The 26,818-nt window shown below is 46.8% G+C and overlaps 1 protein-coding gene and 2 long non-coding RNA genes across 3 annotated transcripts in view; 2 read left to right on the forward strand and 1 right to left on the reverse strand.

Annotated features, from left to right (window-relative positions):
- Window positions 1–20,948, reverse strand: part of Gata6 (GATA binding protein 6) — a 32,564-nt gene extending 11,616 nt beyond the window's left edge. Inside the window, exons 1-6 of the mRNA XM_038331395.2 lie at window positions 20,792–20,948; window positions 18,332–19,485; window positions 14,363–14,529; window positions 10,611–10,736; window positions 9,369–9,456; window positions 9,179–9,282 (exon numbers count right to left, since the gene is read on the reverse strand). Of these exons, the coding sequence (XP_038187323.1) occupies window positions 9,179–9,282; window positions 9,369–9,456; window positions 10,611–10,736; window positions 14,363–14,529; window positions 18,332–19,448 (1,602 nt within the window). The 5' untranslated portion in view covers window positions 19,449–19,485; window positions 20,792–20,948. The remainder of the gene's footprint in view (window positions 1–9,178; window positions 9,283–9,368; window positions 9,457–10,610; window positions 10,737–14,362; window positions 14,530–18,331; window positions 19,486–20,791) is intronic.
- Window positions 20,949–21,767: 819 nt separating this feature from the next.
- The window catches only part of LOC119815015, a 29,638-nt gene continuing 24,587 nt past the window's right edge, over window positions 21,768–26,818 (forward strand). Inside the window, exons 1-3 of the long non-coding RNA XR_005285487.1 lie at window positions 21,768–22,371; window positions 22,481–22,523; window positions 22,800–22,963. This is a non-coding gene — a long non-coding RNA (uncharacterized LOC119815015). The remainder of the gene's footprint in view (window positions 22,372–22,480; window positions 22,524–22,799; window positions 22,964–26,818) is intronic.
- LOC119815016 lies at window positions 24,011–25,373 on the forward strand. The gene is made up of 2 exons (XR_005285488.1): window positions 24,011–25,158; window positions 25,281–25,373. It is a non-coding gene; the product is annotated as an uncharacterized LOC119815016 (long non-coding RNA).

The following is a 26,818-nucleotide window of genomic DNA, read 5'->3' on the forward strand; positions in this document are numbered from 1 at the left end:
ATACATGCACACCTATATATACACACAAGCAGATATCTGTACATTTTATAACATCATAGGCCACACATACACACCTATGTATACACACAAGCAGACATCCGTACATGTTATAACATCATAGACCACACATGCACACCTATCCATACACAAGCAGACATGTCTTCACATTAATAACGTTTTTAGATGGCACGTGTACACCTATGTATACACATAAGCAGACATATTTACATGTGGTAACATCTTAGACGGCACACGCACACCTATGTATACACACAAGCAGGCACATCTGTACATGTAACAGTATTTTAGAGAAATGGCTCGTTGATTAATAGCACATACTGACTGCTCTTGCAGAAGAGCTAAGTTTGGTTCCCAGGACCTAAATGGTGCTGCTCACAAATGTTTGATGCTTTCTTCTGGCTTCCACGGATACTTGCAGTCACATGCGTGCTCACACATACACCCAGCAAAGACCAAACATATACTCTCGATTCCAGGGGAGGCAGAGGAGATGAAGCTCTGTGAGTTTAAAATCAGATTAGTCTCCAAAGCAAGTTTCTAGTCATCCAGGGTCACCTAGGCTGGACTTAGCTGTACACAGACACACACATGGTCACTACTTACCCCATATATTTTAATGGAAAGATATTTGATTCTTAAATTACTCATTAAGACCAGTCAAATGTAAGAGAACATTATTTCTTTGGTCTGAAGATTTTGAAGAAATCAATGTTGTATTTTTTTCCAGGCCAGACCTGGTCCCAAATCAAATTCATGACCATGACACTTGCCACACTGTCTTGGACCTCTTCCTTTGTGCCCCACTCAGACAGAAACTAAACTCTTCCCCTTACATCCGCTAACTTGTAACCAAGAAAATAGCTGATAAACTATAAGGCTGGAGAAACAGCTGCTTTTGCGGAGGACGCAGGTTTTATTCAACACAGAGATGGTGGTGCACAAACACCCACAACTCCAGTTCCAGGGGAGCTCCTGGGTACCAGGCATGAGTGGTAAACAGACATACAAGCAGGCAAAGCACCCACGTGCAAAATAAAGAATAATAATAAACAGCTTTACTTCCCAGCAGAGATCCAAGCTGGGAAAGGTGGTTCACATCTGTAATCCACATCAGGGGGGATGAAGTAGGAGAATTCCCGTGTCTTTCAGACCAGCACACACACACACACACACACACACACACACACACGCAGGCAGGCAGAGTACTCTGGATGGATAGTAGTCATGCTAGAAAAATGACTCAATAGTTATTATTATCTTACACTGTCTAGTTTGGTTCCCAGCTCCCAGCACCCACATCAGTTGGCTCAGCAGCACCAGAGGATGATGCCCTCCTCTGGCCTCCCTCAGCAATACATGTGTGGTGCACCCACAACCACACATACACACAGACACAACAATTAAAAACACATGTAGTTCAGGTTATAATGTAAGTACTTGCAGGGCATCCTCTAAGTCTGTTCCCCAACACCAAGGGGGATGAAAGGATGGGAAAAGTGGGTAAAATTATACCTTTCTGGCCCAGGGCCAGCAAAAAATAAGTCACACTGTTTGTACAGGCTAAAGCCTTTTGTACTGTTAGCCTGTGTCCTGCAATACATCTTGGTAAACCAAAATAATTCCAACATATCAGAGAAAACTCTTCTAATGAGAATACAAAACTTCACACGGTAATCCCAGCACTCAGGAGGCAGAGGCAGGTGGGTCTCGGAGTTCAAGGACAGCCTGGTCTACAGAGTGAGTTCCAGGACAGCCAGTGTTATATGAAGAAACCCTGTCTTGAAAAACAAAAGAAAAGAAAAATACTTCTCAGCTAAGAAGTGAATCATTAACTAAGGAATATGTTTCCTGATTTCACGACAGGCTGCAAATGTCATACAGAACTTTAGTACCTGACAGGAGGAGTTCAAGACCAGTCTCAGCTAGAAGAGTTTCATGTCAGCCTGGAATACATGAGGCCATGTCACAAGAACACAAAATGTCAGAGGCTAGAGAGATGGTTCAGCAGTTAAGAGCACTTGTTACTCTTCCAGGGGACCTGGGGTTCAATTCCCAGAACCCACATGGGGACTCACAGCCATCCATAACTCCAATTGAAGAGGATCCAAAACCCTCTTCAACTTTTTAAGGCATTAAGCACAACCCAACACACACACACACACACACACACACAGGCAAAATATTCAGACACTTAAATCTTTCCTCAAATGTCCATGGAAAGAACCTCAAGTAGAGTAACACACGCTCTCTCCTGAAGGCTTCAAAGCTTATTCTGGTCCATCTTAAACGGTGCCTGTCCCTAAGTCACTGCTGATGATGAAAAACGTGTGCACAGCTCAGGGGTGTCTAAGCAGGGAAGGGGGGCCAGTGAGGCACAGAGCAGCCCAGAAATACCAGAGAGAGAGCAGCTTCGACACCTATTAATATCCCAGAACTGATCCAAGAGGGGAGACCACCAAGACCCGGATGGTGTTGAATGAGATTCAGGCTCGTCTGCCTCTTTGTGTGTCACTAACAAGAAGCACAAATGAGGAAACCTGTCCCCCAACACACCCAACATGCCAGTCCTCCCACCGTCAAGCCTGAGGTTGGGGAGAAGGAGAACAAGCTGTGCAGCAGGTAAGTGGCAGCTGTTGGCATTGTTTACTTCAGTTACCAGATAATCCCAAGCAAATACAGGATTCTAACATATAGACACAGAAAACAACACAGCTCTCCTGGAGTCAGGGTTAGCAAAAGTTCATAATTCACAAATGAGCATTGTTTGGGCCCTTCTTACTGCTTATTTGAGGGGTAGCTGAAATATTTTTAAAAATCTTCTTTAAGCTTTTTTTCCCCCTTCAAAAAACCTGATTCGTACTCCTGACATCTAAACAGCTCTTGTATTCTAGCCACACCAAATCCAAACAATCAACCTTTGGTGCCATGATTGCTTTTTTAATTTATAGGGAGGATTGCTTGCATGTGAATTCCATTTCATTAGTGTGGATATCAGGACAACTGTTGGAGGTTCTGTCTTCCCATCACCACCTGCATCCCTGGGACTGGAGTCAAATTCAACATAGACTATATAAGCACCTTTACTGATAGCCAATCTCATCAGCTTTCCATTCTTGCAAATACTGTATGTACCCAAGTAGGGGTAGGGGATACATTAAAAAAAACTCTCAAAGAACTAACTTTTTTTAATAAGAAAAATAATCCTAGCCAACTCGTGAGGCATGGTGGCTATAATACCAGCCCTGGGAAGGCACAAGTAGAGATCAGTAGGGGTTCAGATCATCACTGTCTACAGAGGTTGACCTATGTGAAAGATGGCTCAGCACCTAAGGGCACTGACTACTGTTCTGGAGGACCCAGGATTCCCAACACCCTCATGGTGGATCACAACAGTCTACAACTCCACTTCTAGGAGGTTCCACCCTCTTCTGCCTCCTCAGGACTCCTTGGGCACCAGGCACATACATGCACAGCAAGCACACATACAAGTCAAACACACGGCCATATGCAAAATAAAATCTGCACAATCCATAGGCCTTTCCCAGCTCTGCAAGCAGAGCTGAGTGCTCTCTCCTTTGGCCCCTCTACTACTTTGCTTGCCATGGCACTTCCAAATCTGACCACAGAAGACCATGAATGTGGATACCTGCCACGTACCACTGCCTCCATGTTAACATACAGTCCCAGGTGTGGGAGTTTTTCCTCTCCTGTACCTCCCATACAGCAATACTTCCCAACAACAGCCAGCAAAGCAGAAGGCAACTAGAAATTTACCAATGACAGAGTTCAGTGTTACAGGTTTAATGATGCCTGTAATAGTATAGTTTTAATATACTCAAGTCTTTAAGCAATTACTGATACTATTTTTAAGCACGCAAAATTGATCCTTTCTGCTTGCACATTAACTCTCTTTATAACCGAAGTAGGCCTTAACCTGGATATGCCCCTGCCTCAACTTCTAAAGTTCTGAGATTATAGATATGGGTCACTAACTCTAGGCAGATGAGTGTCATAAGCACACACACACACACACACACACACACACACAGTATTTTCCAGTGTTAGCATTTTAAGTCAGAAGGGAGAAAAGACTACACTGAAACTGAACATGTTAACATTTTACCCCAGCTGAGTGGTGGTGGCACACACCTTTAATCAGCACTCAGGAGGCCGAGGTAGGCTACAGAGAAACCCCCGTCTGGAAAAACCGAGAGAGGGAGAGAGAGAGAGAGAGAGAGAGAGAGAGAGAGAGAGAGAGAGAGAGAGGGGGAGAGAGGGAGAGAGGGAGAGAGGGAGAGAGGGGGGGTTGTTTTGGGGGTTGTTGTTGTTGCTGCTGCTGTTGTTGTTTGGGTTTTTAAAAGCAAGATTTCTCCATGTAGTTCTAAATGTCCAGGAACTCACTCTGTAGACAAGGCTGGCCTCAAACTCAGAGATGCACCAGACTTTGCAAGGTGTGCACTCTTACACCCAGCCACAATAAACTGTTAAGATACTTCCTCGCTATGTATCCTCAGCAGACCTGGACCTCTCTGTGTAGGTTAGAGCTGCGTTGAACTCAGAGGTCAGCATCAATGCTGAGATTAAAGGCAAGTACCACCATGTCCAGCAAATTTTAGTATTTTAGTATTCCATGGAGAATAAATGCCAAATTCTTGTGTAAATTTGGGTCAATTAAATGTCTTTTTCAGGCGGTAGTGATGCATGCCTTTATAATCCCAACACTTGTGAGGCAGAGGTCTATGAGTTCTAAGCCAGCCTAGTCTACAAGAGCTAGTTCCAGGACAGGCCCCAAAGTTATACAGAAAACCATCTTGAAAAAAAAATGTTTTTCAATAAACCTACAAATAAAAAAAAGTAGCCATAGTAAGACAGACCGTTGTCATGAAAATTAAGCAAGCATATTTGGTATCAAATGCAAGGAAGAAACTGCTCCTTTATCAACGCCAGGCTGCATGCCAGGGAGTCTCCAATGCCAGTAGGAGAACACTGCCTCCCTTCTTCCTGCAGTCCAGGCACCCCGCACCAGTACAGCATGCAGCTTCCCACAGGAGAAACTTGAGTCATGGGGTAACCACCATGCACCCTGCACCAGTACAGCATGCAGCTTCCCACAAGGAGAAACTGAGTTATGGCGTGACCACCATGTACCCCGCACCAGTACAGCATGCAGCTTCTCACAAGGAGAAACTGAGTCATGAAGTGACCAGGTTATGACTGAATGACTCACCAAAAGTCTCTTATTCTCCCAAACAAAAGGCCCTTTTTTTTTTTGAAGTTTTTCAAGACAAGGTTTCTCTGTAGCTTTGGAGCCTGTCCTGCAACTAACTCTCGTAAACCAGGCTGACCTTAAACTCAGAGTTTCACCTGCTTCTGCCTCCCAAGTGCTGGGATTAAAGGCATGCCCCACCATTGCCCAATTGACAAAGGGCTCATTAAAACACAAATCAGAAAGTGAACCAACAAAACGAACCACTGGAGCACGGCAGAAGATAGATCTGGTCTAGTCAGGAATGGTGGCACTCAGGAGGCTTCCCTGGGATGTGTGTAGAGTTCAGGACCAGCCTGGCAACTTAGAAAGATGCCAAAATTTAAGCACATTTTAAAGGCCAGACATGGTGATCCACACCTTTAATCCCAGCACTTGGAAAGTAAAGGCAGGTGGATCTCGGCTAGTGTAAGTCCATCCCAGTCTACAGAAGGAGTTCCAGGACAGCCAGGGCTACACAATGAGGCCCTGCTTCAGTAAAAAAAATAAAAATAAAAATTTGTAAAAACTAACTACTAACTACATTTTAAAAGAGTTGGGTACATCAAATGTATAACACTTGCCTAGCATCCACAAGGGTACCAGAAAATAATAAAACGTGTAAAGGATGGGCAGTAGATGGCCAGCTGGAAAACCACCTAGTGTGATCCCGAGAATCCACAGGGGAGAGAACTGACTTCCCAAAGTTGTGCTCGGCTCACGGTGGCCTATGCACACACACACACAACAGAAACACACACTAACAATAAATTAAATTAAGTAGCACAGAAAGAGTGGACGAGAGGACTCCCTCCCACACCCAGTGCCGCCAGGAAAGGACCTGGGCTCTGGCTCATGCTCACAGCAGCAGACGAGAGAGTCTTGCTGTCCCTTGAGTCCCTCCATCCCAGGATTCTTTGGCCAAGAGAACCCAGGAACCTGGTGCTCGTATAAATGGTCCACAGGCAAGAAGTCAGCTACTGCCACCACCAGTTTCCTAAGATGGGGTGGGTGGAGGTGCTGCAGCCGTGTTTGACTTCCTGGTAGCTCATAGGCTCTAAAGGCAGATGCAGCCTTTCCGCCTCTCAGTAGAGCTACTGTGGCTCCAGCCCCCCATCTATGGAGACGACACCTGAGATCGCCCTCCATTTCAGTACAGTTGCTCATCACCCACCCCCCACACCACCACCACCACCACCACCACCACCACCACCACCACAGCAAATCTTACTACACAAATGACCATGGGCAGCAATGGAAAAATCAATGGGGGGTCACCCACTCTTTGGAGATTTGGACCCTAAGCCAGTGAAGACATCGTCTGTAATGCCAAACAACTTTATACAGGAATCTCACGTTTTCTTCAACTAAAGTATTTCATAGACTGAAGGTAACTGCTCACCAGCAGACACTGTGGCCCAGCTGGGGAAGACACATTGCTGTCAGCACAGCACCCTGCCAGCTGCTCACACTTGACTCCCAGCATCCTCTCCAGCTGTCACACTGACCACTCACTCTGCACAGAGGTTCAGCGAAGACAAGGAAAGCACTGGAAAGTGCTGAGGAGCAAAGAGGCCAGAACGAGCCCTCCTCACAGTCAAGTCAGGAGCAGCTTACGGGGACAGCTATGGTAGGGTTGCCACGCAAAAAAGCCTGCTCATCTAGATGGCAGCTTGGTACTCTCCGAAGGAGGCTGGCCAAGATTGGAGTGAGGAAGCAAGGCCACCAGGGGCAGATGGTAGGTGGCGCCAAGCAGCTCCACCACATGCAGGTTTCCAGTCTATGAAATACTTTAGTTGAAGAAAACGTGAGATTCCTGTATAAAGTTGTTTGGCATTACACACCCAGTCACATTAGGCTCCTTTTCCAGCTTCTTGTTCTTTCCAACAGATTGGATTTATTAAGAGCAATTTTGAATTTTTACATCACAGAAGCACAAGAACAAACCTGACTCCATTTACAATAGCACCATTCCCCAGGCAAACGCAGAAGCCTCCACACTAACATTGAGACTGGACACTGTCTTCACAGTACTCCGTAGTTGACAGAGACAAGACACAGACAGTGGCCCCAAACTTGGCTGCTCCTTAACCAAAGCACCGTTTTGCCTCATTTAGCTACATAGTATGATTGGGGTAGTAAGAGGAGTGGAAATAATCCTAAACTGTCATTTCCCAACAAATAACAAAATCTAATTACCACTTCAGATGTTTGGAGTTGCTTACAACACTCCAATCTAATTTATACAGGTGCCAGACAGAAAAAGGTGCCTGTTGAGAGCCCGGCTACCTGAATTCTACCCTCTAACCCACATGAAAAAAAAAAAAGACTCCACAAAGCTGTTTTCTGATTTCCACATGTGTATGGTGGCATGCATACATCCTGGACACATGAATATTCTACACATATATAATGCATACATGCAATACTAGACACACACAAAGGTGTGCATTCATTCACACAGGCATGTGCACACATTACTGTTCATACTTATAAGGGTTCAAAATAATAGTTTTTAACCTAACATTTCCAATAAACAGAACCAGCTAGAAGGCTGAGCAGCATGGTGCCTGCCTGTGTTGGCAGAAGCAAGTGGACCACTTTGAGGAAGCTTGGTTCTGTGCCACACAGGTCTGAGACCCAACCTCAAATATAAACAACATGAAAGCTTTTCTCCTCTTAGTGTCGGTACCGCATTCATTCAGCAGGTATTTCTAGGAATGCATCACGTGCCGGTTACAACTTTCCTAACTCTCTGACAATCTCATAGAAAAATGGTCTTTTAAATCTGTTTTCATTAAAGGAATTTGGTCCAGAGAAATGATAGAGTACTGTCTTAAGTACGTTAATTTGGGCTGGAGACGAAAAGCCTGTTTGCAGTCCCTAAGCCTCCAGGGCAGGACTTTCGGTTTGGCCTCCAGCTATCGTATGGAAACATAAATCCCTAGGCCCCACACCCAGAAATTTTGACTAAAAAATCTCCAAGGCGTGGCTTAGAAATCTGTAGTATTTTGAAGTACCCTAAACAACCCAGAGCCAAATTAAATATAGCCAATAGTTACTACTAGACCAGCTCATGTTCTAGTCCCAGCCGAAAGGGAAGACTCTTGGCTGTGCACAACCGTAGGGTCCCGCCTTAGGGCTGGGGTGTATTTCAGATAACCGCAAGGGCAATCACTTGCCTGGGTGGGGGGACCTTTGGTGGAAAGGCTGAGGGAGGCCAGAGAGACATTAAAGTGGGGAAATGCTCTAGGTAAAACCAAGTTCTCATCACAGTGAGAGAACCCGGCAAGCATCATTTGTCATAGTGCTAAAAGAACCCTTCAGAATCAGTGACCACTGGAAGGTGGCAAGGACTCCCAGGAAGAGGGCACAGGTTACAGGAAGGACAGTAGGGGAACAATAGCCGTGACCTTTGCCTTGTGCAGATCTGAGAAAGCAAAACTGGAGCCGACAGACAGACGTCCCCGTAGATTTTTCTAATCTACCTTTGGAATACATAGTGACTCTGGCTGGGGGAAAAGGGAGGAAGGAAGGAAAGGAGGGAGGGAGGAAGAATGAAAATGTAGCAGGGCGGTGAAGGCGCACACCTTAAATCCCAGCACTCAGGAGGTAAAGGCAAGTAGATCTCTGAGTTCAAGGCCAACCTGGTCTACAAAGAGTTCCAGGACAGTGGAGGGGGGGGCTGTCTCAAACACAAAATTGTTTGAGGGGGGAGGTAAATACAATCAATCTGAATCTTTCGTAAAGTTTGTCATTTTGTTGACATTCAAATATAATTTCTTCTAAAAACTATTCTTAGGTAGCAATTCACTAAACTGTTGGTTCAGATTATTATACTGCTGATAAGATAAAATTTAAAACAATGAGACAGAACAGTCTTCTCAGGCAGCCCAAGTGGCTCACACTTACCCCTGAGGCAGTCGGTTGTGCTGAGGGAGAAGTGGTTTTGGTGCAGTCCTCTGAATTAGAAGAGGAGGAAGTTGGAGTCATAGGGACAGAGTTACTGCTGCTCCCTGTAAGAGACAGCTGTGAGTACCTCTACCTCTGCTGTCTAAACTGGAAAACACTTTCCAGATAAATGGAATTTTATTACACTCACCGGAGCAAGCTTTGGACTTAGTTATGTTTTTAGGTTTCCGTTTCCTCGTTTGAATGCCTTCTTTTTTCATAGCAAGTGGTCGAGGCACCTGAAAAATGTCCACAGAAATACCTAAGTATCAGACTGAAGGAAACAGACACAATATGATTTTGGTACTCAAAGCCCTTATTCGAAAGTGGCAGAATGGGTTCCATCTCCAGTCCCACCGGAGGTAAGCCATCCATTTCTCAGTACTGCGGACTCAGGTATGCCAAGAAAGCACACGGAGCCACATTATCCAGTTTTAAATGAATTAAAGACTTTGGTGTAAATTTCATCCTAGAATACCATCTAGATAGGTAGATATTTATTAATACATATAAATATTATATCTATTCTAAATGCATAGAGATTTACCCTTTTCCCCCAAAATAAAGATTCTTTCAGGGGAAAATAATGTAGTTTACCATGGACAATTTAATCTTTTCAACCTTACAGTTATTATCTGGAAAAACATTAATTCTAGAGACAATATTTATTGTATGAATATTTACTTTTAATATCTTTTTAAATAAAGGGATCAAATACCTTCTCCCTAGAACACAGGTTATTGCCTTTGTAAGACTGAGCCATTATTAGCCAGGCTGCTGGCTGATGTGGTGGGCACCAGCATTCAAAAGGCTAAGGCAGGGGATGCAGCACCCTGGGCTTTGAGTTTGAGGTCAGCCTAGGCTATAGAATGAGACCTTGTCTCAAAAAACAGCCAAGAATTGAGATTTATAAAAACCTTTACAGTCCTTTAATGAAGTATAGACTCTATAACTGAAGATATCAAAGACAACTTCTTCAGACAAGAGTCATTGTCAAATTTCTTAAAGCTGAAGGTCTATAGTAATCATTATTTTGTTGATAATTTTACATTTCTTTTCTTTCTTCTTGATATAAGGCTTGTCTGTGTAGCCCTGTCCGTCTTGGGTTGAAGACACTCACTATCACACCTGGCTCATGCTTACATTTCTAAAATCAGGATGTTTCCACCAAAAATGTCAGTGTCAGATTAGCTGGTTGGCCCCTCAGTGGCTGAAATAAGTAGCTCACATTGCAGTTGTGGATTCGATGCGGTGTATATACAATACGCTCAGATTTTCACTTTCAGATCTTTTTTTAACCTTTTTTTAATTTGCTTTTTCATCTGCCTTATAATTGAAAATATGCAGTTTAGGTACTAAGTGCATGCACTCATAAACAGAACACCTGGCATACCCCATGGAGTTTCATATAGAGTCCACAAGCATTGCACACGGGTTCGCCCTCGGCGTTTCTGCGCCATAAGGTGGTGGTTGTGGTGTGACAGTTGGCACAGGACAGTCCGAGCCGCCGCGATGAGGGCTAGAAAACAGCATGGAAGACACTAAGTAGAGAAATACAATTTTGCATATTTTAATGCTCCTATCTTAAACAAAAAACAAAACAAAAATCATATTTCCAGTTAGTTACACATGAAATGTCCCTTCAGAACAAAATCTGAAGTGTAATGAGGCAGACGTTTCTGGACCAGAAATCTTGAGTTCTGCATAGTGTGCTTGATCCCACAGGTGAGTCTCTCTCCCCTCGCCTGTTGTCAGATAACCTGGAAGCAACCGTACATTGTCCATGCAAAGTTATCCCAGCACCACACATGTTCCCATGGTGGCTGCTCCTCCAAGAATTCAGGTTTCCACGTATTATTGCTGGCAAATTAGATTTTCTGAAAGTTGCCCCAAACAGAGCTAAATTCTAGAACACACCAAAAATACAACCCCCTGCAGCCTGCTCAGTTGTCACAATATAAGATCTGAGTCACAAAACACAAATCAGAGCCACCAGTGTGCTAAATGGCTTTGGTCGTCTAAGAACTGGTGATAGCTACATCTCTTTTTCAGGCACATGTAGAGAAAAATCAACCAGAAACCATAATAAGATGAGAGAGCCAGGCCGGTGACAGAGCACAGCTTTAATCGCAGCACTGGGAAAACAGAGGCAGGCGGTCTCTGAGTTCTAGGCCAGCCTGGGCTACACAGAGAAATTCTGTCTAGAAAAAAAAAATAGAAAGAAAGAAAAAATAGGAACAATAGAAAAAAAGAAGAGTGAGGAAGAAAAGCTGGGGATCTTTACCTGTAACTGTCGTTCTGGTGCCTGATTGTTGCGTCTGTTTTACAAGATTCAAGCACATTCGACAACATTCTTTTAATGTTAACGCTCTTTCGTATATGGTGATGTGGACACACCTTCACTTGCCCCAGTTTTTCTTCATAGAAATAGTTAACTGGTATCGCCAGGGCAAGCCCCAGCTAATGCTACCCTTTATGGCCCTAACATTCTTGAAGAAATGTATTTCTTCCATACCCCTACATAAGCTTGTGGAAAGGGATGAAAACAATGTTAACCCTCTCTCAGAAAGACAAAATATGATTTTTTTAGATTACCCAATATAAGTTGTTTAAAATTACAAAAAACAGGTTGTGCCAATACCACATCTTATACGTAATTAATATATATTAGTATATATATGCTTATCTATATCAAGCGAAAATGTGGGAATCAAAGCAAATTTCAGGTGACAGAACTCCAAAGGTTCCCAGGTTCAGTTCATTTTAGAAAAATAGCAATCCATTTTATAAAGAATAAAGAAGATGTTGGCTATACACTGGATATTCATGGGTCAGAGAATTGGGATTCCAAGTTTTTTGAAGATAAGTAAAATTGATAAAACAGGATTTTGTATCTATAGCTCACACCTATTCTATAAAATCAGAGGCACTTTCATGAACCCCTACAACATTCCTAAGAACTCGGAGCTACTAATTCTCAGAATTCAGAATAGTTGGCTGATAGAACTATTTTACAAATAGCTTTGCTAAAACAACAACAAAAATATTAGCAAAACCTGACACTCTGGCAAAGACTTTTCTCTCTCCCTTCTTTGGGGTTTCTCTACATAAACATGAAATTAGTGAAGAGGGCAGGATGACTGCTTTATGAACAGGTCATTTATGACAGTTTCCAGTGGAATTTAGAGCCAGCATGGAGCAAATTGTTATCAGAATTTGCCATTCCAACAAAGAGCTTTATGATCGTCAACTGCAGATCACAAGTGAAGGCAGTCTCCATAAAGATGAGATGAAGGTGGGTGAGCTATAAACTGCCTGCTAACAGCAACCTCGGTTCTGTTCTTCACTGACAAGGAATTCAAGCTACACCATAAACCTCTTATTACAAGTTCAAATTCACTGTGATTGGGTGATTGGCTCTGTCCTGCTGGTTTAACAAACTGGAGTGCAATACTCTGCTTCTGAGAACTAAGCCAGACCCAGTAAAGCTATAAGCCCATAAGGAGAACTAATTGATAGTGACACACCCTACAATTAGTATCATTTATAACTCATTCCCAAAGCGTATTGACTGACCTTGGTTACTGCCAAGACACCTGCCACAGAAAACCAATTGATTCACAGACATTTAAATTGTTTTTCTTGTGGATAACAAGTTTTACTGGTAAGTGCATGAAATAAATGGCGCTATCAAAATACGTGCCTAATTTATCGAATTTGTAATTCAACAAGAACCTAAAAACCTACTACTTACTCATCCACCAAGTTTTTGCCCAGTTTTGAAAAATAAATGTTACCTTTCAGAGCTCAGCTAGAACTCCACAAGAATAAAGATTTCCCTCCAGAAAGTAATGTTTCATTGTTCATGCTTTAAATGAAAGCAAGAACTTCCATGCAATAGTTTCTGGCTACTTTCTTTTTAATAAAATACATAAAGATTACAAAAGCTGGTGAGTTGGTCACATTCTGAATTTAAGGATACCCTTTAAAGAAAACCCTAAACTGGAGAAATTGTACCACTTAAAGCACATTCTACTTAAATTAACCTTAGCTACTTTATTTTAAATGCATTAAAAACAAAACAATCATAAAACTAATTGCCTCTTCTTAAGGTGTCAGGTTGTGAGCAGTTCGCTCTAATCCAGTTAACACAAGCAACATGTATAGCATTTGTTCTGCTAATTAGAGTATAACAATTAAATAAATTACCTGGGTCCTTAAGATGTCTGGCATCTAATTGCAAAGCATCTACTTTAAATGGCATTTAGAACACCATCAGTTAGGACTAGACAAAGCTTAGTATTAAGGTGTAGCTCATGAAAGTTTTCTTTTTCATTTCAGCTTTAAATGTCCTAACAAATGACTACACGAGCTTAATCACAGAAAAATTAAGAATTCCCCATACTTATTTTAAAAGATGGTAAATGTTTGAGTTGGTAAAAGTTTACAATTTGAGACATTCAAGTTCTATGCAGTTCTCTGCAATAGTCAGATTTCAAAAAAACTAATGTTTTTGTAGACAGGCTCTAAAAAAGCTACAGAGAAACCCTGTCTCGAAAAACCAAAAAAAGAAAAAAGGAGAAAAAAAAAAAAAAAAAAAAACTAATGTTTGAGCAAATACATTTTCAACATACTCAGAGCAATTTAAAAGACAAGAATCAGAACTAAATAGGGCTCTCCAAGGAAAAGCAGCTGCCCCAGAGAGGTAGGCTGTGCTGACCGCGAAAAGTGGGGCCATTTAGGCATTAAAATCAACCCTGAGGACACAAAGCCAATCTTCCCTTGCCTACATTTGTGAGGACCTTGCCTGCAGCCACAGTTTCTTTGAGTATCCATTATGTACACTGGCTAAGAGTATCTCAAGGTAAATATGTATCTATACTTTTTAAAAATTATAAAACAAAAAGAGGCAGTACAGGAGCTGAAGATGCGATTCAGCAGCAGACGCTAGTTTGCCTTGTGTTCTTCATACAATCCCTGGTACAGGGAGGGAGCGGAAGGGAGACTGCTACCAGCCACACTTTTCTTTTTTTGCCCCTTGGAAAGACCTGTCTTTCTCTTAAGGGTTCTGGCGAGCAGGCATAAAGAGCGGAGAGGGGGGGGAAAGTGGAGGACAGCAGGTCCGCACCCTGCGGTGACACTCACCACGCGCTTCTGCGGCTTGATGAGGGGCCGACTGAGGCCGTTCATCTTGCTGTAAAGGCCGCACGCATTGCACAGGTAGTGGCCTGTACCATCTCGTCGCCACAGCGGCGTCTGGATGGAGCCGCAGTTCACGCACTCGCGACTTTCAGACAGATCCTCCAGCAGGTCTGTGGGGAGATCCAGAACCAGAGACCAGTGAGGTCGCCCGCCCCAGATGGGTGATCAGAAGTTTGAGGCGTGCCCCAGGCTCCCCAAGGCACCAAATCCTGACCTCGGTCGCCTAGGATCAGCTGACCACTGTCCCAAACTCCAGGGTCCGTCCCCACCCTCTCCCCTACCCCGGGTGGGGCCAGTAGAAACCCCAGTGAAGTCAGAGGCCCTGAGAATGAAGTGACCTGGAGATCACTTGGGTTGCCTCACCGCTCTTCCCGGGCTGTCTAAGGTAAAACTGAGGTCGTCCTAATTATAAAATGCAACTTATCAAACCCAAGCGAGCTTCGCAACAATCACTGATTGCTGACCTCCCTTAAAGCCCACAAATAGCCAGGACTCACTGCCCGTTTATTGTTATCAAGCAATTTTTAAGTATTTTTGTGCCCATCACACTTCGTCTTACATGTCTTTACTTCCATTAAAAAACCGTATTTAAAATACTGTTATTAGCGCTCATATTAATTAATTATAATTATAAATAAGAAAATAAAGGTTTTTCTTGGAGAGAGGAAAGGCAGGTTATTAAGCACGGAGAATACATTTTATTTTCATGTCATGGGGATTTAACACTGAAATATTCTGATTTCTATCTAAAATCTATTTTAAATTTTTTCTATGGTTCTTCTTAGCAGACTACATATTTTAAACATGTATTTTAAATATAGGTTTCCATCTTTTCAGATAATGTAGTTACTTTTGGAATTCAAAATTAAGCTAAGGTTAGTTAAAAACAAATCAAAAATAATCTTAATTAACAGAAATGATAGCATCTGCTATTTTCCTCAAGCATGAAAGAACTTCAGTTCTCTAACGCCGAAGGCTATCACACATAGACTGTAAGAACGGATATGGCTATGTGGAGCCCTTTCTGCTACAGGGGTTGGACATTCTCCGAGAAGCAGTTGAGTCACTTATAAAGGTGAATAAACACTGTGCTTTGGCCTTTTATTTGAAGAGTATCCTGCCAGCATAGCGCTATACCCCCCACTCCCCTGATGTTCACAGTTTGTCTAAGGTCAGTAATAAGGTAGGGATATCTAAATATGGTTTTAGCATTAAAATGCTTTTACCATTAATTTTTACCTTACCAAAAAAGAGTGTCCTTCATTTCTAGAGTTATATCTTAGATGTAAAGGAAACTAACATCCCACACAAGTGAGTTCAAAGTTATCCTGGGAACACTGAAACTTAAAACACATCACAAAGATTTATTCTTCTCCGCCCTAAAAGCCACTATTGACCACGGTAATCAGTAAAATACTCAGGACTTCAAGGACACTGAAGTTAAACAAGGCATTTGTCTTTGCCTGCTGTTGACTTTAAAATGTTACCTATAAGAGAGCCAGCCCCTCTTCTAGAGTGGGGCATTCCCTGGAAAAACCCGGCCCTAGATCTGGCCTCATTGACTGGGCTAGGAACAATAAAAAGGCTCCCTAGAGACTGTGTGGATGCACACATCCACACCCTAGGTAGAACATAGTCCTCTGGAGACCCAGAGATAAAATTTCAAGTTCTAGGAACTTTTTAAACTAAATAATAAAAAAAAGAAATTCTAGTTCCTTTTCTGCCTCTCAGCAAGGCCCAGACAGCAATAATTCTAAAATGAGGAAAGAAAATACACTGTAATCATAAGAGCTGATTGCACTGGAGGCTGGCACCTCTATCCTAAGTGGTCCCTTGGGGAGCTCCTGGGAAGTGACAGACTCTAATCAGGTGTGGTGACTGGACTCACTAAGGAATGGCGCTCAGTAGGAGCTTAGAGAAGTCCAGGAATGGAGCTGTGAGGACCTCAGCTCATCTCAGTGTGAACTACTTCAGATCTATCCACCAGGCAGGGAAAGGGTACAAAGCAGGCATGCAAGAAAACTCAACTATGAGACTGACAACAGAGTCTACCTCCAATTATTATATAATAATAATAATAATATATAATATATATATAATAATAAATAAATAAATTGTGGAGACAGGAAGATGGCAGCAAATTCAAGGCCAGCCAAGAGCTACACAGGGAGATCCCGGCAGAAGGGTCAAGGTGAAGACACAGCACAATGCCTATGTGACCAAACTTGAGGCCACCCTTCTCTCCAGTTCTGCCTTGGTTGCTGTTTCTTTTCTTAGCAGACTGCAAAACCTGTATGTCGGCCTTCACTCCAACCATTTTTTAAAAACTGCTTAAGTCTACAGATTTTTCCCTACTCTGCAATGCTCTGGGAGACTGGGGTGGGGGGAGTAATCTAGGAAAATCTAGGCTAATTTCAAAGCCAAAAGACACTTCTATGGTGCCTGTGACTGCATTTCTCAAAGGGGTTCACTGCTCCCAACATCTAGAGATAGGATTCTGTCTCTGTCTCTGTGCAAGCTATCTCAGTCAAGTGAGGTGGCGCAGGCCTAGAGAAAAGGAATTTAGAGAGAATGTTAAGGTGTGTCAAACAACAGGCAGGGCAGAGGGATGGCCTCAAACAGAAGGCACCCAGTCCCCACAAACTCACCCATGACAAAAGCGCCACACCCAAGTCACAACTCCCTTCTCATTCTTTGAAAATTTTTAGTTTCCAGGTCTCTACCCTCGGGAGCTAAACATGGTCTTTCTATCAAGCCCCAAACCACAAGGACACATAAACAGGGCCTAAGTCTCTTTTCTAGCCTGGCAGGAAAGGAGCAGGAGTAAGGGGGTGGGGGCTGAAATACCCTGTCTCTTGGCCTTTCCCAATGTGACCACTTGACTTCCTGAGCACAAGCTGAGAAACACCCCCATTGAGTCTAACACATGAGATACCTTGAAAGGACTGTCCCTAAACCAAAGTGGAGAGGGGCTTCCAGAATGCAAAGATTTTTTTGGACCAGTATCCTCCATTCCTCCTAAGACCGACTATCTGCCCTCAAAAACATTGCATTTTTTTTTTTTTGATAGAAAAAGTTGTTAAGTGTGTGAAAGCCCGGGAGGAGGATTTATGGGTGAACTCGGGGCTTTAAAAAGGGGTGAAGAAAACAAGCCTGCCTCTTACCTGCTCTTGCTAACAGCGGGACCATTTTTTTAAAATAAGGTCTCCCCAAGGTAGTTGAGGATTGTTTTCTCACTTTACACTTAAATAGTCCCTGGCACTGAAGAGGGTGATGTAACTCGGCCCACCTGTCCAAGTGGAAGCTGCATCCCCAGTCCCACTCAGCAGATGCCAAGCCTATACCAACTACCCTTAGGAATAATGTCAAGGCTGGCTGACATAGGTCTCTTCTCATCTCTCCCTTCCCTCCCCCGTTGCTTGAGGGAACCGAGGCCTAGATCTTGGGGCTTTGGGTGTCCTATTTAAATACTCTCGTCCAAAGAAGCTCCTCACGTAGGCACTGAATAATGAATAGACTGTCTACTTAATCAAGAACCCAATATTCTAAACGCTACTGATCCTGGAATCTCACTCACGCAAACCAGACAGGATATATGCAGAGCTCTGACCCCACAGATCTCTCAAACTAAAGGGTATGTTTTTTTTCAATTGTCCAGTCTTTACTCAAGAAGCTTCCCCCGCCCCGTGCCTGTGCACCCCATCCCACCCCCAAGGCCTGAGATAATAGATATGTATTCACTCTTTCCTGAACAAAAGTATCCCCACACCGTCAACTGCTAGCCTGAGTATGCTGCCACTAATTTACAAAATCTTTGCCGGGGGCAGGTGGGCGTCTGGTAAACAGCTGTTTCGTTCGCTCCTGCTCCCCAAGTCCCTGGCCCGCTCTCCCATACCGCCGCGGGATCCTTACCTGCGCTGGGGCCTCGCGGCACCGGAAGCGGGGCTCCGGCGCGGCTCTGTAAGCTGTGCAGCACCGGAGTTTCGAAGGGTCCAGCTGGCCAGGCGGGCGTCAGCGGTGCACCCATGTAGGGCGAGTAAGTCGGGTGATGGTGATGATGGTGATGGTACGTCCCGTTCAGCGGCCGCGCCGCGGACAACGAGCTGTACTGGTGCTCCCGGCCGCCCATGGCCGCCAGGCTGCTGCTGCCACCACTCACGCTGCCGGTGCCCGCGCTGCCTGCAGCCACGTAGCCCCCTGGGTCCCGCGCGGCGCCGTTGGCTATGGGCGGGCTGGGCGAGTAGGGGAAGCGCGCCGAGGCGTGCGCGGTGGCCGAGCTCGCTCCTCCTGGCCCCGCTGTCCCGCCGCCGGCTGTGCCGCCCCCGCCATACGGGGGACTGTCGGCCGAGGCCTGGGGCCAGCCCGGGTGAGCTCCCGCGCCGCCCGCGTGGTTGCTGGGCCCGCTTCCCGCTCCCTGTAGGTATGGCAGGCCGGGCAGCATGGAACCCACTCGCGTGGTGGGGACGTAGACCGGAGAGCTGGCCGCAGCCGCCGCCGCCGCCGCGGCAGCCGCAGAATGCACGAATCCGCCGGGCGCGCCGTCGTAAGCGGCCGGCCCCTGGCTGGACAGGGCGGCGAGGGTCTGGTACATTTCTTCGGATTGCTCGGTCGCGAAGGGGCTCAGCTTGGCGCCCCGACTAGACCACAGCAGCTTGCTGGCGGTAGCGGCCTGGTCGAGGTCAGTGAAGAGCAACAAGTCCTCCCAACTCGACAGGGCGTTCCCGGGGCCAGGGACCCCGGGCGCCGAAGGTCCGTGGGCAGCCGCGAAGGGGTGCGAGGCGTAGGGGCTGAGCAACAGCGAGCGGCCCGGAGGTCCCGCCACCGCCTCGGTGTCGAGCTGAGGCGTCTTGCAGTTGCTGGCACCGCAGGGACCACGATCCCCGCCCCGGGAGCAGGACGAGGACGAGGAAGAGATCGGGGATGGCGGAGAGGAGGGCTCCCGTGCTGGAAAGGCCCCAGAGTCGCCGGCGTCCGCAGCAGCGGCCCCGAAACGCTTTGGCAGGCACCAGCCGCCGTCAGTCAAGGCCATCCACTGTCCGGCGCTGCTCCTATCTGACTTTTGGTTCCTGAGGTGGGATTGAGGAACAAGACAGGAAGACTATAGATAAAGTGGGTTTACAAAAAGCGTGGACAGTCTACCAACACGCTCCACTCCCTCTCCCAGCTTAAGGCATCCCTTAATGATCCTGGGTCTGCCCCGTGTTTGAGGGGGTTAGAAAACGGGAAATGAAATCTGCGTAGCAGCCACAGGGTTCTCGACGATCAATGTGCCCTCCTCCGTCACCTAGGACGCATGTCCCCGCGCCCTCCCAGCCCACCACTCGATAGCATCCTTTCTCTGTAAGGCGCACCACATCCCGGGAGTGACCACGAAGCTGACCGAGGTTTTCCTTCTGCCCCAGCTTGGCTAACACTTGATCAATGACACGAAAAAATTTCATGTGTATCAGTGCTGTCTCATCCTGCCTTCTGGTAGGTGCCCCTCTTCTAGGACGCCTGTGAAAGAGTTCCGCGCGTGAAAACAGCTAGCAAAGGCAACCTGTCCCCGAAAACGAAACCGCCGCTTTTTCTCAGAGCTTCCCGGACCTCGCTGACCAAATCCAATGCGAGCTCTAGAAAAAGCCACCAGTCCAGAGAACGTGGGACGCCAAGGCAGACGCAGGAGCGCGGAAAGTAGTGTGGGAAACCCACCCGGCAAAGCCTCATACCCAACCGCGTCCAGGCCAACTGACCACACACCTTAAACACGGACCGCGTCACAACCACCAGCCCGAGCACTCATGCCGGCCAGGCCACCCCCGGCCCACCCCGTGGTCAACCAAAGGGGAAAAGCCGATCGTTCCAGAATTGGACATAGCAGGGTGGAGCAGAGCGCAGAGAAAAGGAGGGGGAAACACAAGAGGGGAGGGGGTGAGACCGCCCCAAAGCCGTGGCCACCCCTAAGGGGAGAGCAGGAAGAATGACAGGGAGACTTGAAGGGGGTGGGAAGCCAGGCCGGCCTCTACCCGGCTGCTTTTCCAAATCACTTCGGCTCATCGGAGATAACCACACTAAAATTAATGCCCACGCAGACTCGGGCAAGATAGCAAGAAAGAAGTTTCTCTGCCCACTGGACTACGGGCTCCCGCCCCTTGGCGCTGAGATAACTCGGAGATAAGGCTGCGGGCAGATAAGCACTGGGGGGGAGGGGGTGCCTGGTCCGCGGTATCCCGGGAACCTGGGAGTCCCGGCAATCCTCCGGGAGTCAAGGAGGGGAACACCCTCGGAGGCGATCACGGCCAGAGAATGGCCGGGAGTGCTGGAGGCCCTAGAGCCTGCGACTGGTAGGGTTGGAAGGAAGAGGGGGGTAAACAAAAGAGGAAGCAGCCGAACCTCTGCGAGCGACGTGCTTGAAGAACAGCAGCGGCGGAGGGTGCTCCCGAGCGCGGAATGAGGCTGAGGGCACCGGCGGGAGAGCGCGAGTCCGGGGTCTGCGAGTGGTTGCTGGCGAATAAAAAGGAGAGAGGAGGCGCCTCTTACTGCTCTGCCGGAAAACTGCAGCCTGCGTTCCTGATTGGACTCACCGAGCCCTAAACAAACAGCGGTCGCCAAAGGGTGCCAGGCTGTGTGTGGGTCGGACCTGCTCTCTACGAGCTGCTGGGTGTGGAGGTGAAGAGAGGGAGGAGGGATGGGGGGGGGGAGGAGAAAAAAGCGGGTGGGGAGGAGACGGGTAGGAGGAGGGAAGTGCGCAGCCCTAGCAGACAATAAGTGCTAGGCAGCCTGCGGGCGTGGGCTGAGCAACTAGCTCTGTCCCCAGAGCGGGGCAAGTCCACCAAGGGGGCGCCCAGCTCGGGGACACCAGGGGGTGGTGGAGGCAACTGCCCGCCCAACTTGACTGGCGACCCACATTCATTCAGCGGCGGAACACATCCTCGGGGGTCCCCAGTTTTACACACACACACATACACACACACACACACACACACACACACACACGAGTCACACCCGGGGCAGAAGGGGGAGGAAAACTAGGCATGGGAGGAGCTGGGTCTTTGTAGCCCCTCACTGACCGCCGCTGCTGACAGGCGCGCCACCTCCTCGGTCAGCGCGCCCCTAAAGTCAGTGGGGAAAGTGTCCAACTGGCCTTCCTATCTCCACCCCCCCTTCCAAATTAAACCCCTCCTCCCCGCGCGCAATTGCTAGTGACTAACCTTAAACTTTCCCGACCCTATTTCGGGATCCAGGATGTCATCTGGGAAAGGTGACCTTGTGCACGCTCCTACCTCGCCCCTGCTCTTAAAACACACCAAATTCCAGGGAGGTTTTGTAGAGTTCGGGACGACATTTCCCCCCCCCCCCCCCAGCTAACCTTTGGGTCGTGGTGCACCGAAAGGTTAAATCTATGAGGTGCGGGGACCGCCATGGGATGAAAACACTGTCGTGTCCAGGGACACCAGTGCGGTTATCGCGTTCGAGTTTTCCCTGGACTTGAGGTTACTCAAAGACAACACGTTGGGAAGGAGCAGGGTACCTTCCTGGGACCCAGAGAGAAACATCGTTTCTCCACCCCCAAGTCTCTCTCACACACATCCCTTAGTAGCTACCTCCAAACGGTTATCAAACTGTGTACAAACTGATACGGCCCTTAGCGGGCCAAGGACTGGAAACGAACACTGGCGGGGTTATCAGTGTGGATCTGTCAGCAGCGAGTCACGCACTGTTCGTCCCCAGGCAGCTGCCCTGATAAACGTCTTGTTCCTTCGGGCTCACAAAAAGGATTTCTTCCGACAAGCTGGACACTGGAAGATTGTGGAAAGGGAATTGGACAGGAGGAGCTCCCTTATGGAAATGGATTTTTACACACACTCACAAAAAGGATTTCTTCCGACAAGTTGGACACTGGAAGATTGTGGAAAGGGAATTGGACAGAAGGAGCTCCCTTATGGAAATGGATTTTTACACACACACCCCAGGTAAATCAAAGTAAAGGCTTTGTATAGATCTCTCTGAAAGCGTCTGAACTGTTTTGTTTTTGCCGTTTTAGTTTCGTTTGATATTTATTTTAGTTATTTTTCCTGTTAGAGAAAGGAGAGGGGTCCAAGCAAAGCTGAACATCGAGTCATGGGTGAGCTGTAAAATACGATTTCGAGAGGGTATAAGACCTCGTTGGGAAGGGGTTCTTTCCTTGAACTGTACCTGTGCGCTAGCAGAGAAGGGTCAGGGTCAGAACTTGCTGGGGAGGGGGAGGAGAACTCTTATTCAGGAAGTTAATGAGAATTTCGCGTTTTCATTTCTCACTGAAAATTTCGGCCAAACACTTCCGAATTTTAAATCTGCTACCGACCTTTCTTGTCTAACTGCGCCACTTTTTGCCTCCCCCCCCCCCCACTGGGACTAAAAGGTTGAGAGATAGAAAACTCTGGAATGGAGACGCTAGCGGCTGGACTAGGACTTGGAGGTTTTGAATGTTAACCCGCACGGGGTCGAAAGGTACTACCACAAGAGACTGGCAAGGCATGGCCCAAATCCCACCACAGGCTCCAGCGGTTTGCTTTAGGTTGTTCGGTAAGTTCTGACCAAATTTTAAAGCGGACTGAGTTCTGCGAAGCTCATTTGTAAGCTATTCATTAACTCTGGACAGCCTTTTTCCTTTGAGTTCAACTGTTTAGAAATAACGTCTCAAGTTTGCTCTTACAAGCAATTTTTACAATTCATTTTTACTAAAAATAATGATTTATCTAAGTAAATTTGGCGTCCAGACTGTGAACGGCCTTCAGGACGGAGTGAGACCGAGTCACGGCGCAAGCTTGATTCTTGTCCCGCGCTTTATTTTATTTTATATTTGTATTTGAAAGTTCGCGGTTATCCTGGGTAAATTTCCTAGTACAATAGTAACCCCCATCCCCCCCCCCCCCCCCCCACACACACACACACACTGAACGGCTTTCCGGAAAGCCACTAGGCAACTGAGCCTAGGGAGCACACTGCCCCTGGCGCCTCTGGGATAGAGGTGAAGGGTCCGAACCACATTGACAGATTCGACAACGTTCGGGTTCTAGGGGCTCGGGAACGGACCCACAGTTCTATCCTCCACATTTCCAAACATTTTAGTAGTGTCCCCAAACAAGGGAGGAAGATAGATCATTGTTTTTCCCCTCATGGCCACAAAATTCACTTTCGAAAAAAAAAAAAGAAAGAAAGAAACACAGAAAAAGGAAAACTAGCTTTCCTAACGAGAAATACGTTAGAGAAATAATTTCTCATGTCAGCTAATGTAAAATCAAACTGTTTAACCCCATCGGCTGGCTAAAACAAGACCTGAGCTGCCTGGAAACTCACTCCAGTTTGCTACTTTCAGACTTACGGACTCTGGCAAAGACACCCTTGTGGCAAAGGCACGTTTCAAAACCGTTCCCCCCCTGGCTAGCCGCTCCAGGGGAATGGAAGGCCAGCAGGATCCAGGGTGCCGAGGGGAGACAAAGCACCCCAAACTAGGGGGAATTCCAAGGTCTGGAGATGGTCCCCATCATGTCCCAAATAACTCGTAGAAGTTGAAGTGTTTTTGTGTTTGTTTTTTTTTTTTTTTTTTTTTTTTTTGCTTTGTTATGTTTTGTTTCTGTTTCTTTTCCATTCCTTTTCTTCTGCTTCTCCTGTCTTCCCTTCCCGGTTTTGCTGATCTTCAACGAAACCTTTTAGTACAGAACTATTTCGCCCCGAGGAGCAAGCCCTCCGGGCGAACCTTATTCCTGCCTCCGAAAGAGAGCTGATTCTGGGGCATTGCCTGTCCCCCGCCCCCCACCCCCGCTCATTTATTTGGGCCGGGCCACCCCACCAGTCGCCTTTCAAAACTAGCAGGAACGCAGCAGCCAATTGGGCAGGGGGCGGGGGCTTTGTAGCTGAAACGGAAGGGGTGTTTGGGGACTTGGTGGCGCTTGGCTTCCGGGGGCACCGCAGACCTGGGCCTGGACGCGTGTCGCCATACACCTTTGGCCTGCAAACTCAAGCTTGTCATTTTACGAAGCTTCTCTCTGTTTCAACGTCGATTCAGAAAGGAGAGAAAATATGCACGCAATTTCTGTCTTAAACAAGTTTTGAATTTTAGATTTAAAAATATTAGGCTGAGGCTATAATTCACTGGGAAGTTACTTATTGTGCAAAGATGCAAGTTCGATTCCCACGCACTCCAAAATGAGAAGGAAATACACGTGTATTTATTTATATAAAGCCTTGTCGATTATACACATTTCTTACTGTCCTGGGGACTCTTCCACCCAACGATACAGGTCACCTTGGCTCTCCCCATTCTTCCCAGTGTCCCAGTCCAGTAAAAGAGTGAACTGTGTCCCCACATGGAACACCAGCCACCAACCAGAATATTCTTATGCTTGCTTTTCCTTCCCTCCTCTCCCTTCCGATGCTTCGATGCTTCCTTTTTTCCTTTCTTTTAATCCCGCTTCTTCCCTTTCCTTCCGCCCCTTTATTCTTAATTTCCCATAAACAAACAAAACCGCTCCAGACGTGATCAGGTGGCCGTGGAAGAGCGAAGGTCTCCCCAATTCCTGTAGTAGGTCCCCCTCTCACTTGGCCTCAGGCGGGAGCCACGCAAGGGACCCTGCCCGGTGCGCGCCCACTCCTGGGCGACCCCGGCCGGCGGCCGCTGACTCAACGCCGAGGTGGGCTCGCAGCTGCCCAAAAGGTCATCGCGGTGGCACCCCTCTCCGTGCGCTGTTTACGTGACTTAATGTACTTCTTACGCGGCGGTAAGTCGCGGTGGCGATAAGGGGGTAGCCAAGGAGCGTCGCCGTAAAAGCCCCACGCTGGGCTCCTGCGGCCCACCCTCAGCCATTAACCTTTTTACTTTCTTCTTCCCTCTCTCTTAAAGCTTGTTATCTGGGCCACCCAATGACCGACGAAAGATCTTCCCTCCCCATGTTTCCCATCGCCGTTTTAAACCAAATAAATTTAGCTATTAAGGGCCGAGACGTCTGACAAAAGATCGAAAGGTGTCTCTCTGGGATCGCTTAAAGAAGCCAAGAAGCTGGCGACTCTCGAATCCCGATAAAGAAATTCCACACCGGCGCCGACCTCCCTCCCCAGCCTGCTTGCACCCAACACCCTAACTGAGATCAGGACCTCAGAGGTCCACTGTGACTTGTGGTTACAGCTGAGGCAATGTCTAGGGTCCCGAGCCTGGGGTTGTTAGACGTTGGGAGCGGGGCACTGAGGTCCCTGGAGCAGTGAGACCTAAAAAATTTCCTGCCAAGCTTGCAGAAGAACCAGTTTGCTTCTCCCCCCACCCCCTTTTCCTTTGAGACAAAGTCTCACTATGCATGGCAGGCTGGCCTCAAACTCATGATCCTTGAGTCTCAGGTCTGTGCAGTATTGGGATTATAAATTTAGCCTTGCTAATACTGAGTAATAAAGACAAAACCCAATCATACCAGTCTAAATTCCCCATGATTCACTTTAGGAGCAGAGAAGCAACCTCTGTCCTGGGGTCATTAGCAGAGCTGATCCCCTGGTGGTGGATCTGCACCCTGGGACAGAACCCAGGAAGAGTGTAGACTTTCCGACGTTGGTTTGATCAAATAAAGTATTTGGAGTCATGACTAATTACGACCCAGCATGGCTTCTTGAAGCCCAAGGCTATGTGCTAGCCAAAGCCACCACTTCTCTCTCTGAGGGTGAAGCCAGCAGGGCTCATGAAAGCACTAGGAGCGCATAGCAGGGATGGTAGACAATGTTTCCATGTTTTCTGGTTCTTTGAAATAGGAAGGGCTGAGAGGTTGAGGGTGGGGATGAGGCACAACTGAGGTCCTTTGGGGTCCCAGTGGGCATGAACAGATCTTGTCTGCTCCCCAGTCTACTCTCTGGCAGATATTGGACTTTCATTCTGTGGTCACCTTATGCTGGGGTGTGAACTTGCAGGCACCCCTTCTCTTTCCTCTTTTCCTTCCCAAACCCAGCCTCTGGAAAGAGAGACAAGGAGGACTTGGAAAGTATGTCTACTTCCAAGAGACATAAATTTCCAGCCTTGTGGGACGAGCTAGACCTGAGGTCCCCTTGGCTGTGACTGGCATCCTGAGCATGTAGGCCTTATGATTTCTGGGATCTAGATTCCACTGCTTCGAGTCCCCCCTCCCTGTTGAGTAGCATGTATCCTTTTAATTTTTTGTTAAGGCCAGGAAGGGATTGAGAAAGAGAAGTAGGAAAAATGAGTTTTTGAGAGATCTGCTAAATTATAAATGCCATCCTTGAGTCAGTGAGAGGGGAGTGACCAAGAAAAGTTACTACTCAGAAATATGACCTCTCCATTCAGTTATGTTGCAAATATGCAGAGAATTAGGACCAAAGGGTTTGACTACCACTGCACAGCCCTCCAGCTTCTTGCCAACAGAACACGTCCCGAGTATGTATGGC

The sequence above is a fragment of the Arvicola amphibius genome, chromosome 5, assembly GCF_903992535.2.
Source record: "Arvicola amphibius chromosome 5, mArvAmp1.2, whole genome shotgun sequence".
Classification (NCBI taxonomy): Eukaryota; Metazoa; Chordata; class Mammalia; order Rodentia; family Cricetidae; genus Arvicola; species Arvicola amphibius.